Below are 13,300 nucleotides of genomic sequence, written 5' to 3'. Positions count from 1 at the left end.
AAGAGGCCAGATCAATAAGGAAAGGGGTTCAGAGCATACGATAGACAGGGGTGACTGAGAAGCTAAGAGACAGAGAAAGGCTGGTTGACATTTATTAAAGACCATGTATGCTTGATCAGGAAATGTGGGTGGAGGCTCCGTATGGAGGGTGACGCAATTGTGGCGCCGTCGGAAGGCTCGCGGGGGCCAAATCAAGCTCTATACCACATCGCTTTGCACCTCCGAAGTTTTGTAACAATGCGGAAGGCTCTGTATAGCTCCGTATTGACATGATTGGTTGACGGTAGGTGAGGGCGGTACATCCTGTACAAACAAACTCACTACCTTGACAACAGCTCTGCGAAGCACAAGAGGTATGAATGCCCTTGACTTCTGCGGAGGCCACATCGCAGTAAATGCTGTATGGCCAATACAGAGACCGGATTGACCATATTTTTTATTTTATTTTTATTTTTTTAATCAGCTTTTATTGGGATGAGTCTTGTCCTTGAGGCAGAACTGAGCAATTGCCACTAGATGGGCCAGCTGCAAAGTCAAAATAGGCCATATTGTAAAAATGTAAAGGTTAGGCATTAGGGTTAGCAGTGTAGTTCAGGTTAAAATACGATTATATGACTTTGTGGCTGTGCCAGCTAGTGACCATTCTGCAGAGCTGCCTCCAGAGCAAGATTCATGACAACAAAAAACTGCAAGAGACAGTGAGAAAAAGCAAGAGGGAGGAGAGGGAAGAGGGAGACCATCAAATAGGGATCAAGTCTACGCCATCATCCCATTACACTAGGAAAAGCGAGTGCCCTCCTCATCCCTCGCTCCTAGGGTGAAAGGATGAGAAGAATGCTATGCATTTGGCCCCACAGGGCTCAGAGTCACACAGCTGACACTAAACTACAGCCATGAACCTTCAATTGAGTGACAGGGGAAGAAATGTTATTGCTCTTCATTGTAATCAGAGGGCTGATATAAATACTATGCATGCCAATCTCTTGGCTCTGAGTTGAGACTGACAGCATCACTTTTTGAAAGAAACATGAACGTGTTGAAAATCCCAAATTGTTTGCATAGTCAACTTCCACACAGCTCTGACACACTTACCCCACCACACATGCCGCCAGGGGTATTTTCACAGTCCCCAAATCCAGAACAAATTCAAGAAAGCGTAAGGTATTATATAGCGCCATTACTGCATGGAACTCCGTTGCATCTCATATTGCTCAAATAAACAAACCTGTTTTTTTAAAAAAAAACTATACAGCAACACATCACAGCACAACGCCTCTCCTCTATTTGACCTAGTTTGTGTGTATGTATTGATATGTAGGATTCATGTGCCTTTAAAGAAAATGGATGTAGTTCTGTCCATGAGCTGTTCTTGACTATTAACGTTCTGTATTATGTTTCATATGTTGTGTGGACCCCAGGAAGAGTAGCTGCTGCTTTTGCAACAGCTAATGGGGATACTAATAAAATAACAAATTCCAGATGCATAAAATGGCCCTTCAGCAGAGGAAGCACAAGACTATCCTCCCGGCAGATAACAGCCGATTCAAAAAAGGGGTGTGGTGCTTTCTTGGAGAAGAGCACGCACACATTTAAAAACAATATGCTCCTTATCCTTTTACTTATAAAATGTATTGCACAACTAGCTAATTTTGTTTATAACTTTAGTTATTTTGGGATTCCACCCATGTACAGCGCATTCGGAAAGTATTCAGAACCCTCGACTTTCCACATTTTGTTACAGCCTTATTCTAAAATATTTTTTCCACCTCAATCTGCACACAATAACACATGACAAAGCAAAAACAGGTTGACATTTTTGCAAATGTATACAAAAACAAGAAACATCTACAAACATATTCAGATCCTTTACTCAGTACTATGTTGAAGAACCTTTGTCAGCGATCACAGATAGTCTTCTTCGGTATGACGCTACAAGCATGGCACACCTGTATTTGGGGAGTTTCTCAAATTCTTCTCTGCAGATTCTCTTATGCTCTGTCATGTTGGATGGGGAGTGTCGCTGCACAGCCATCTTCAGGTCTCGCCAGAGACATTCGATTGGGGTCCGGGCTCTGGCTGGGCCACACAAGGGCATTCAGAGACTTGTCCCGAAGCCACTCCTGCATGGTTTTGGCTGTGTGCTTAATGTTGTTGTCCTGTTAGAAGGTGAATCTTCACCCCAGTCTGAGGTCCTGAGCACTCTGGAGCAGGTTTTCATCAAGGACCTCTGGTCCATTCATCTTTCCCTTTATCCTGACTAGTCTCCCAGTCCCAGCCGCTGAAAAACATCCCCACAGCATGATGCTGCCACCACCATGCTTCACCGCAGGGATGGTACCATGTTGTTTCCTCCAGACATGACACTTGGCATTCAGGCCAAAGAGTTCAATCTTGGTTTCATCAGACCAGAGAATCTTGTTTTTCATGGTCAGAGTCCTTTAGGTGCCTTTTGGCAAACTCCAAGCGGGCTGTCGTGTGGCTTTTACTGAGGAGTGGCTTCCGTCTGGCCACTACCATAAAGGCCTGATTGGTGGAGTGGTGCAGAGATGATTGTCCTTCTGAAAGGTTCTCCCATCTCCATAGAGAAATTCTGAAGCTCTGTCAGAGTCACCTCCCTGACCAAGGCCCTTCTCACCGTTGCTCAGTAAGGCCGAGCGGCCAGCTCTAGGAAGAGTCTTGGTGGTTCCAAATTTCTTCCATTTAAGAATGGAGGCCACTGTGTTCTTGGGGACCTTCAGTGCTGCAGAATTTTTTGGGGTACCCTTCCCCAGATCTGTGCCGACAATCCTTTCTCAGAGCTCTACGGACAATTCCTTCAACCTCATGGCTTGGTTTTTGTTCTGACATGCATGGTCAACTGTGGGACCTCAAAGACAGGAATGTGCCTTTACAAATCATGTCCAATCAATTTAATTTACCCCAGGTGGACACCAATCAAGTTGTAGAAGGACCAAGGATGATCATTGGAAATAGGATATCGTCTCAAAGCAAAAGGTCAGAATTATTATGTAAAATTAATCTTTATAAAGTTAGTGTTAATTTCTAAACTGTTTTCGCTACATCTGAATACTTTGCCTCATAACACGTGATTGAGAAGTAGAGTCTAATTTCATACAAAACGCATTTGTTTCCACATTTCCTTGCCTCGATTACTTTTGACATTTTAGGAAAGCAGGCGAGGCGGCAAGAGGCGAGTAAAACCAATCAAGACCCTCCCAGTGTCAGGAGCACTAATGTTCCCCCTCCTAAAAAAGGGGACAAGGCCATCACCCACTCTACCCCTCCGCTCATCCCTTCCTCTATACTTGTATGTTCTTCTCTCTGCGAGAAGGACACATGTTAAATGCCGTGACCGGTAACAGGAAGAAATTGTCAAGCAGAGGGCATGTCGTCAGTAAGCAAAAACAGAAGAAGCATTTGACTGATGTCAATACTTCAGCCAAGAAAAACAACCCACCTAGGTGCGCCCCGCATCTTGGATATAGAGGTGGATACGTTGCACAGAGCAGTCAGCAAAATGTGTTAACCATGCAGTAATCACATATAGAGAGCAAGGCTCGGATTCCATCGACAGGACACTGCATCCTGACAGAAATACAGTAAGTTGTTTTGGTTGTGTCATGGGTCACATGTATATTGCAGATGCTTTTGTTGGATCAGAAAATGACTGTGTGCAGAACGTACAGTAAAGCTGCCAGAGCTGTTCTTTATCATTTTTGATCGCCTTGTGCCAGTGTGGTTTCCCCTGCCTGTTAAAGACTGTGCTAATGTCTTCAGTCATAATTAAGTAAATTATATTTTCCTGTGATAACCCCTATAGCCTACCTACTCTAAGCCACTCCTCACTGCATTGAACAGTATTATGAGTGAACAGTAATTGAGGTATATTGTTAGCCTAAATATACAATCACATTAGCAGGCCTTTCTAATCGACCTGGCCCAGGTATCCTGGAAGGATATTGACCTCATCCCGTCAGTGGAGGATGCCTGGTCATTCTTTAAAAGTGCCTTCCTCACCATCTTAAATAAGTATGCCCCATTCAAAAAAGAACCAGGAACAGATATAGCCCTTGGTTCACTCCAGACCTGACTGCCCTTGACCAGCACAAAAACATCCTGTGGCGTTCTTAGCATCGAATAGCCCCCGTGATATGCAACTTTTCAGGGAAGTTAGGAACCAATATACACAGGCAGTTAGGAAAGCTAAGGCTATTTTTTTCAAGCAGAAATTTGCATCCTGTAGCACAAACTCAAAAAAGTTCTGGGACACTAAACGCTGCCCACTGCTCTGAGGCTAGGAAACACTGTCACAACCAATAAATCCACTATAATTGAGAACTTCAATAAGCACTTCTCTACAGCTGGTCATGTTTTCCACCTGGCTACCCTTACCCCGGTCAACAGCCCTGCACTCCCCAGAGCAACTCGCCCAAGCCTCCCCATTTCTCCTTCACCCAAATCCAGATAGCTGATGTTCTGAAAGAGCTGCAAAATCTGGACCCCACAAATCAGCCGGGGTAGACAATCTGGATCCTTTCTTTCTAAAATTATCTGCCGAAATTGTTGCAACCCCTATCAGTAGCCCGTTCAATCTCTTTCGTATCGTCTGAGATCGCCAAAGATTGGAAAGCTGCCGCGGTCATGCCCCTCTTCAGAAGGGGGACACTCTAGACCCAAACTGTTACAGACATATCTATCCTACCCTGCCTTTCTAAGATCTTTGAAAGCCAAGTTAACAGATTACCGACCATTTCGAATCCAACCGTACCTTCTCCGCTATGCAACCTGGTTTCAGAGCTGGTCATGGGTGCACCTCAGCCACACTCAAGGTTCTAAACGATATCATAACCGCCATCGATAAGAGACATTACTGTGCAGCAGTATTCATCGCCAAGGCTTTTGACTGTCAATCACCAAATTCTTATTGGCAGACGCAACAGCCTTGGTTTCTCAAATGATTGCCTCACCTGGTTCACCAACTACTTCTCTGATAGAGTTCAGTGTGTCAAATCGGAGGGCCTGTTGTGCGGACCTCTGGCAGTCTAAGGGGGTGCCACAGGGTTCAATTCTCGGGCCGACTCTTCTCTGTATACATCAATGATGTGGCTCTTGCAGCTGGTGATTCTCTGATCCACCTCTAAGCAGACGACACCATTCTGTATACTTCTGGCCCTTCTTTGGATACTTAACTAACCTCCAGTCGAGCTTCAATGCTACACAACTTTCTTCCCGTGGCCTCCAACTTCTCTTAAATGCAAGTAAAACTAAATGCATGCTCTTCAACCGATCACTGCCCGCACCTGCCCGCCCATCCAGCATCATTACTCTGGGCAGTTCTGACTTAGAATATGTGGACAACTACAAATACCTAGGTTTCTGGCTAGACTGTAAACCTCCTTCCAGACTCACATTAAGCATCACCAATCCAAAAGTAAATCTATAATCGGCTTCCTATTTCACAACAAAGCATCCTTCACATTTGTTGCCAAACATACCCTCGTAAAACTGACCATCCTACCGATCCTCGACTTCGGTGATGTCATTTATAAAATAGCCTCACTCATATCACCCTCACTAGCTTTAAGCACCAGCTGTCAGAGGAGCTCACAGATCACTGCACATAGCCCATCTGTCAACAGCCCATCCAACTACCTCATCTCCATTCTGTATTTATTTATGTATCTTGCACCTTTGCACCACAGTATCTCTACTTGCACATTCATCTTCTGCACATCTACCATTCCAGTGTTTAATTGCTATATTGTAATTACTTCGCCACCATGACCTATTTATTGCCTTACCTCTCTTATCTTACCTCATTTGCACTCACTGTATATAGATTCTCTTCTTTTTTCTACTGTATGTTTGTTTATTCCATGTGTAACTCTGTTGTTGTATGTGTCGAAATGCTGTGCTTTATCTTGGCCAGGTCGCAGTTGTAAATAAGAACTTGTTCTCAACTTGCCTACATGGTTAAATAATGGTGGGAAAAAAGAAAAAAAATGAGGGATAACTACTCCAACAGGAGTAGTAATAAAAATAAAAATCAATAGCCTACGTCGATCTACTATCCCCCATAGCACAAAAGATCACCTATTTTATTGGTCAGCTTGTTGTTCTGTGCGAGAAAGAAATAGCCTATCCCAACACACTCTGGGACAGTTGTGGAATGATTGCTCCAAAATTCATATAACCAGTAGGTTAAGGCTACATCCCCAAAAAAGTTTAAAAGCAATTAGGCGCATGCAACAGATCGTTCAGATTAAGATGTTGATCAACTTATTTCTTTACATTCTAATCCACCATGGGAAACAGGTAGGCCTAAGGGTAAGAGATTAGAGGTCAGGGGTGAAGGGCCCTCTGTTCTGCAATAGGTCAGTGTTAAGGGTTAGAGAGCTGGGGTAAGATGTCAGGTGTGAAGGCCTACCTGTATACATAAGGTCCTCTCTGCTCCACCATGGGTTTCTCTCCAGCCAGGACTTCAGTAGGGTTCAGGACATTGAAGAAATAGACAGTCATGAAGAAGGGGACAGGGACATCCTTCCACATGGTGTAGGACATCTCATTCTTAGGGTCTATCACTAAGTTCTGAGGAGAAGACAATGATTTAACTACCATACAAAACAACATATGTACACATGAATATACATAGCGTGCAGTACGACAGCTCATTCTATACTCTGTGGGAGGGGCTCACTGACAGAAGCCCATATTCAGTGTGTGACCCATGTGGGAATCAAACACCTTCAAATTAGTGGATTCGGATATTTCAGCCACACCAGTTGCTGACAGGTGTACAAAATAGAGCACACTGCCATGCAATCTGCATAGACAAACATTGGCAATAGAATGGCTTTACTGAAGAGCTCAATGACTTTCAATGTGGGACTGTCATAGGAAGCCACCTTTCCAACAAGTCAGTTCGTCAAATATCTGCTCTGCTAGAGCTGCCCAGGTCAAATGTAAGTGTTATTATCAAGTGGAAAAGTCTATGAGCAACAACGGCTCAGCCGTGAAGCAGTAGGCCAAACAAGCTCACAGAACGGGACTGCTGAGTGCTGTTGCGCTTAAAAAAATATAGGCACCAACCCTATATAGTGCCCATGATTTTGGAATGAGATGTTTGGCTAGTTCCTTCGTGATTATATACCTTCTTACAATATTGTGCATACTATTTTGCTTTACGTTTCTGCTTGTTAAAACTAAGAGAAGATATAACCTATTTGACACGAACGTGCACATATTTCATTTTAATCATTAAAATATCAAATCAAGGAATGCTAAATTTTGTTCCAGCTCAATAATAAAATGTGAATACATTTTTTTAAATCTCCCTCAACCAAATGAACAATTAAACTCAACAATTAAACTCAACGTAGTAAAATTGTTAATTGATATCGTTGTAAATTGCTGTAAATGGCTACTGTTTTTAATTGCATTGAGTTTGTGATGTATCAGTCTGTCTTGCTCGACTTTTTTTGTTTTGTTACATGTATGTAATGTCTCCGGCTGGATCAACCTAATTTTAATAACTAATTAATTAAATGAATCACCAATGTGTACGTCAGGTTCATTATAGGCACTTCGCTATACGTTAGTCGTGACTGACCAGGAGAAATATTAATGGCGTTGCGTTAGAGGTTTTTAAATTATTAAAAACCTATAGGTAAAAACAATATTTTAATTGAATCTCCACTTACCTTGACTATTTGGTTGTCGATAATGATTGGTCCAACGAAAACTATAACTGTTCCAAAAACTAGCGTCAGAGTGCCAACGACTAAAAGTCCGATTGCTAGCTTAGATTTATTCATAGCTATTCACAGTTATTCACAGTTTAACTGGGCACCAATAAAAATGTACTAAATCAAGCTATAGCTAGATAAAAACAATGCATGTAGGCTGTCGGCTATAGCCAAGTCATTCAGTGGCTTTTGTTTGGAACGCTGTCTGGTTTATTGCAGCTCTAGACAAGATTCAAGAATATGGAGTGTCAACCAATATACACCTACACCTTAACTGAATGGAAAGTGTTGAAGGTCCTTGCCACTCGCCAGAATATGATTTGAAAGTCCAAAGAAATGTGGATATTGCCGGTTGAAGTTAAGTGAGGGCTCTCACAGTGGAACCGCTGTGTTTATATCGTTCAAGCCACGCCTCCCGACACGCTGGGGATGGTGTGTGTGTGTGTGTGTGTGTGTGTGTGTGAGTGGGGGGGGGGGGGCAATTTAATTACCGTAGCAGAGAAACGCATTTAATTTATAAATCAGAACATTTAACGCAAAATCACATTTTAAGACCTAATTGTATAAGAACTAAGCAAATTTAGCAAATGAGGCCCCAGGCCAGAAAATGAAGATGAAGCCCAACATATTAATCTGTCACCTTTTCTGTTGCAGTTGTGAATTATGAGTCAGACAGACAAAGACAGGCAGAGGACAGACAGACGAACAAGGACAACACCACGTGTAAATTGTTGTGAAATGCTCTGGACCAAAAGAGACCAGTGGAAGGGTGTAAATCTGTGAAGGTTATCTTTTTGTGGCAGCAGGTAGCCTAGTTGTTAGGGTGTTGGGCCAGTGGTTACTGGATTGAATCCCTGACCTGACAAAGTACAAATCTATCGTTCTTCCCCTGAGCAAGGCATTTAACCCACTGTTCCCCTGTGCCGTGGATGTCGATTAAGCAAAATGCAGAACACACATTTCAGTTGTACAACTGACTACTTTCCCTAAATTGATTCAAATGGACCCTCAAGGCAACTTATTTTAACTACACACCACATTTTAAATTATAAAAAGGAATTATTTAGAAGTTTAGGACTCTCTCTGTGTCCCCGCTGGGAAAGCTAGTGAGGGTTGAAGGGGCAGGGGTGGAATTGGTGAGAAACACATATGCACAAAAGCTTATTTCTCAAATTGTCTGCATACTGTACATTTGTTTACATCCCTGTTAGTGAGCATTTCTCCTTTGTCAAGATAATCCATCCAACTGACAAGAAGCTGCATAAACATGATCATTACACAGGTGCACCTTGTGCTGGGGACAATAAAAGGCCCCTCTAAAATGTGCAGTTTTGTCACACAACACAATGCCACAGATGTCTGAAGTTTTGAAGGGAGCGTGCAATTGGTATGCTGACTGCAGTAATGTCCAGCTGTTGCCAGAGAATTTAATGTTCATTTCTCTACCATAAGCTGCCTCCAATCTCATTTTAGAGAATTTAGCATGGTATGGGTTATGGTATGGGCGGGCATAAGCTATGGCCAATGAACACAATTGCATTCTAGCAATGGCAATTTGAATGCACAGAGATACCGTGACGAGATCCTGAGGCCCATTGTCGTGACATTCATCCACCGCCATCACCTTGTGTTTCAGCATGATAATGCACGGCCCCATGTCGCAAGGATCTGTACACAATTCCTGGAAGCTGAAATGAAAATGTCCCAGTTCTTCCATGGCCTGCACACTCACCAGACATGACACCCATTGTGCATGTTTGGGAGGCCCTGGATCAACATATATGACAGTCATTTCCAGTTCCTGCCAATATCCACACAACCACAACCATTGAAGAGGAGTCGGACAATGTGAGGCAAATGGTGGGCATACCAGATACAGACTGGTTTTCTGATCCACGCTCCTACCTTTTTGTTAAAGGTATCTGTGACCAACAGATGCATATCTGTATTCCCAGTCAGGTGATACATTACAGAGACTGCATCTACACAGGCATCCCAATTCTGATATTTTGCCCAAATTTGTAGAAAGAGCTGATCTGATTGTTCAAAAAAACAATAAATGGAAAAAGCTCAGAATTGGGCTGCCTGTATAAACATAGCCAGAATGTGATTGAGTGTGTGCAACAGCATGTAGGCTCTAAGCTTCAAACCCAGTTTTATACCCATCTCCGGGTAATATGATTCACAGCAACATCTGACATTTCAACAGTTTTAACCAACCTAAACTCATATTCTCCATCTGTAGAGCATGACAAAAGAATGTTCATACTGGTCTATAAACTTTTTTTTTGTTCATTTATTCTCACCCAAGGTGGAAGGTAGGCGTAGTGGCCTATACTAGAAATGACCAATAAAAAAGGTAAACCCTCCTAATCACAAAGGCACTCAAACACCTTCAACATGCTAAACAGGAGAGCGTGTCCTTTCCCAATGTCAACACGGTTTGAAAAGAGCTCACCTGTTAGTGGGTGAGCATAATATCATCTGAATGCCATTGTTTTAAAAATACCTGCATGGGTGAGATTTTTAATATAATAATTTCCATAATTTGAGTTTCTAAAGCTCCTGGCTTGAACTGACTGGTTTTTAAAGATCTTGACCTCAGACCTGAACTGATTTTGGGCCTCTTAATTAATCTCATGATGACCTCCTGTCAGTCTGAATTTCAACGTATCTGAACTCATGTGTCTATCTGATGACAGAGAGAGTGGACCAGGCTTAACCACGTGTGGACTTCCTAAACATCCTGCATGTCACCAGGCGTCAGTGTCTACATCCCTCCTGACACAAGACAGATCACTTGCACCATCCCTCTGTCTCAGAGGGTGGGTTGTCTTTTGTCATACAAATCATCAGTCATTTGGATGTTTTGAAACATTTCTGTGTTATATCTGCTCTATTTAATTAAACCCTCATTGCAGTAGACTCCAATTTATGCAGAAACATTTTTTCCAATAGGGTCAAATAAGATGTTCAAATGGTTTTGGGATTTGGGGAACTGTTAAAAACTCCTTCTACCTCTACCAAACTTTCCTCACATGTAAAGATGCTTTCAGTTTCCTCGGAATGTTCAAGATTTCCGTCATTTAAAAAGGTTACAGCCTCCTAACCTGGGAGGAGGCCATTAACACTTCCTAATGAATCTAACAAGGAACTTGTTTGACCTTCCCATATTTAACACATTTTATATATAATTAAAAAAATTCTGTCAACATATTAACACCTTAAGATAACAAAAAGGAATTTGTCCTTTCTAATGTCCACATCCTTCAAAACCAGTTTACCTGTTAGCAGGTGTTAATAGTATAAACACCTGACAGGCATTGTTTTGTTAATAGTTACAATCACCACAGTGTAACGGATTTATGGCAGAGGTAGATAAGATAACTAACATCACGCTTGACTAGAGTAGAGAGGTATTCTCTTCCTCCTTTATGTCATCCCCCGGTCTTCTTCATCCACCACTTCCATAAATCTCACCCTGCCATATCCAGTCTACGTCCCAAATGGCACCCTATTCCCTACTTAGTGCATTACATCTGAGCCCTGTGTCAAAAGTAGTGCACTAAATAGAGAATAGAGTGCCATTTGGGATGTATATATGGTCATCCACATTGGAGATATTGTGGGAAGAGACTACCGTTTTCTCTAACTCAGCTACATGGACTGCTTCTGCATGTTGCAGGTATGACTAACTGGGCGTTCGCTCCAGGGCGTCCATGCAACTTAAGAATGTATTAACTTCAAGTGAAATTTCTAACATTTTCAAGTTCATATTCATCTTCAGCATCATCATAGTGTACGTGAAAATGTAACTATTTTCATCCATCTTCGGTGAACAGTTTAGAAATTAGAGCACTTTTTTGTACATAGTTCCCCCATTTTAGGGGAGCAAAAGTATTGAGACAAATTCACGTAAACGTGTATTAAAGTAGTAAAAGAGTTAAGTATTTGGTCCCATATTCCTAGCATGCAATGACTACATCAAGCTTATGACTGTTTGATTTGGTTGTGGGGGTATGATATGTGTGTCTAACTTTCTCACTCATCATTATTCACTATTCAATCAGTATTATCCATAATCATGGTACATCCACATTAAAGTAAAGTATTCAGAAACAGTTAATATTATTGTTTACAATAAAAGTGACTCCAAAATGACACTACATTATTTACCATTAATTTCTATTGGGCACAAAATCATCTGAAACACAACCAAAACAAACACCAAATACATCCAACAAATTTGGGGGGGACCCCACAGTTTGGGAACCACTGTCCTAGGGTATTGAGGAATGGTTTTGTTTTTGCAATGGCCAGAGACTCTGAAGGGACATGTGTACCCTTGGTGGGGAACCCCTGTGTACCCTTGGTGGGAAGATGGTTGATCAGGTGGTTCCCACACTCAGTACATTCCTGTCTTGACTCCTGTTTCATGTCATACTTTTTCGGCATATAAAACACGCGCATGTAGAGACCCACACATTTTAATGTCAGTTTTCGAGATCCAACAAACCCAAGGCCAAACAGGGAAATGTATAGGCTTATCAAGGCTGTGATGAATACGGTTCTCATGTGATCACATTAAAGCTCTGACAAATTGACACTGTAGTTACCTCATCAGACATTTATTCAGTCAGCCTGATGTTGCTAACAGCAACATACTAGGCCATTGTAGGCCTACTCCCCTTAGCTAACCATCACTAATGAATCAAACCATACTTCACTGTTGATATTCACAGCCTCACCCCATCTTTATCCATGGACATGGGACATCTAGGGTGATGAAGAGAGTTCCTCTTAATTAAATGGCACAAGGCTTAGTAGCCCACCACAAGCCCTCATCTGACTGGCCTGTGAAATCTGTGATCCGGCCTGCCCCTGTCCTGCTTTTAAGCATCAAAAACAGTCTTATGCTGTCTGGCGGGGTGATCAAGAGCTGGCATGGCTCCCTCTGTCACATGCCTTCCTTCCTGACCAAACGTTGATAAGCATAATACCGGTTTTGACACACACACACACACACACACACACAGTGCCAGTCACATGATCAGACGTGGTTCTCCAGAGTACTTCCTTTTTTACATCCTTTTTGTTGTTGTTGTGGAAGCTTGACTTGGAGGGCATTGTTCCATACTTTATGGATCACACACAGTTGATGTGTTGCAAAAGATGTCAAATAATTCCAGGTGGTGTGTGGGGAAACGCATGAGGGCAGTACGAATGTTAGTGTGGAATTTAATCAAACACATGCCACCAGAGTAGGACTGGCAAAATATAAACTGTCAACTCCTTCCACTGGGACATGCTGCTGTGCAAATCAAATGCAATTGTTAAATATTTTATTTACTCTTTGATGGTGTTTATTATACACTGCTCAAAAAAATAAAGGGAACACTTAAAAAACACAATGTAACTCCAAGTCAATCACACTTGTGTGAAATCAAACTGTCCACTTAGGAAGCAACACTGATTGACAATAAATGTCACATGCGGTTGTGCAAATGGGATAGACAACAGGTGGAAATTATAGGCAATTAACAAGACACCCCCAA

The 13,300-nt window shown here is 42.2% G+C and overlaps 1 protein-coding gene across 4 annotated transcripts in view; it reads right to left on the bottom strand.

Moving 5' to 3' along the window:
• LOC110523398 (scavenger receptor class B member 1) overlaps positions 1 to 8,139 on the bottom strand; it is a 39,568-nt gene extending 31,429 nt beyond the window's left edge. For 3 of the 4 annotated variants that reach the window (XM_021602063.3, XM_021602062.3, XM_090234153.1), the window contains exons 1-2: positions 7,701 to 8,139; positions 6,428 to 6,588 (exon numbers count right to left, since the gene is read on the bottom strand). In XM_021602063.3, coding sequence (XP_021457738.1) covers positions 6,428 to 6,588; positions 7,701 to 7,814 — 275 coding nt within the window. In that variant the 5' untranslated portion in view covers positions 7,815 to 8,139. The remainder of the gene's footprint in view (positions 1 to 6,427; positions 6,589 to 7,700) is intronic. The other variant, XM_021602065.3, reaches the window with a different exon arrangement.
• Positions 8,140 to 13,300: the final 5,161 nt, after the last annotated feature.

The sequence above is a fragment of the Oncorhynchus mykiss genome, chromosome 5 (genome assembly GCF_057628025.1).
Source record: "Oncorhynchus mykiss isolate SJ-2025 chromosome 5, ASM5762802v1, whole genome shotgun sequence".
Taxonomy (NCBI): domain Eukaryota; kingdom Metazoa; phylum Chordata; class Actinopteri; order Salmoniformes; family Salmonidae; genus Oncorhynchus; species Oncorhynchus mykiss.
The sequence above is the reverse complement of the archived record's forward strand: the minus strand, read 5'-3'. Positions and strand labels throughout refer to the sequence as shown.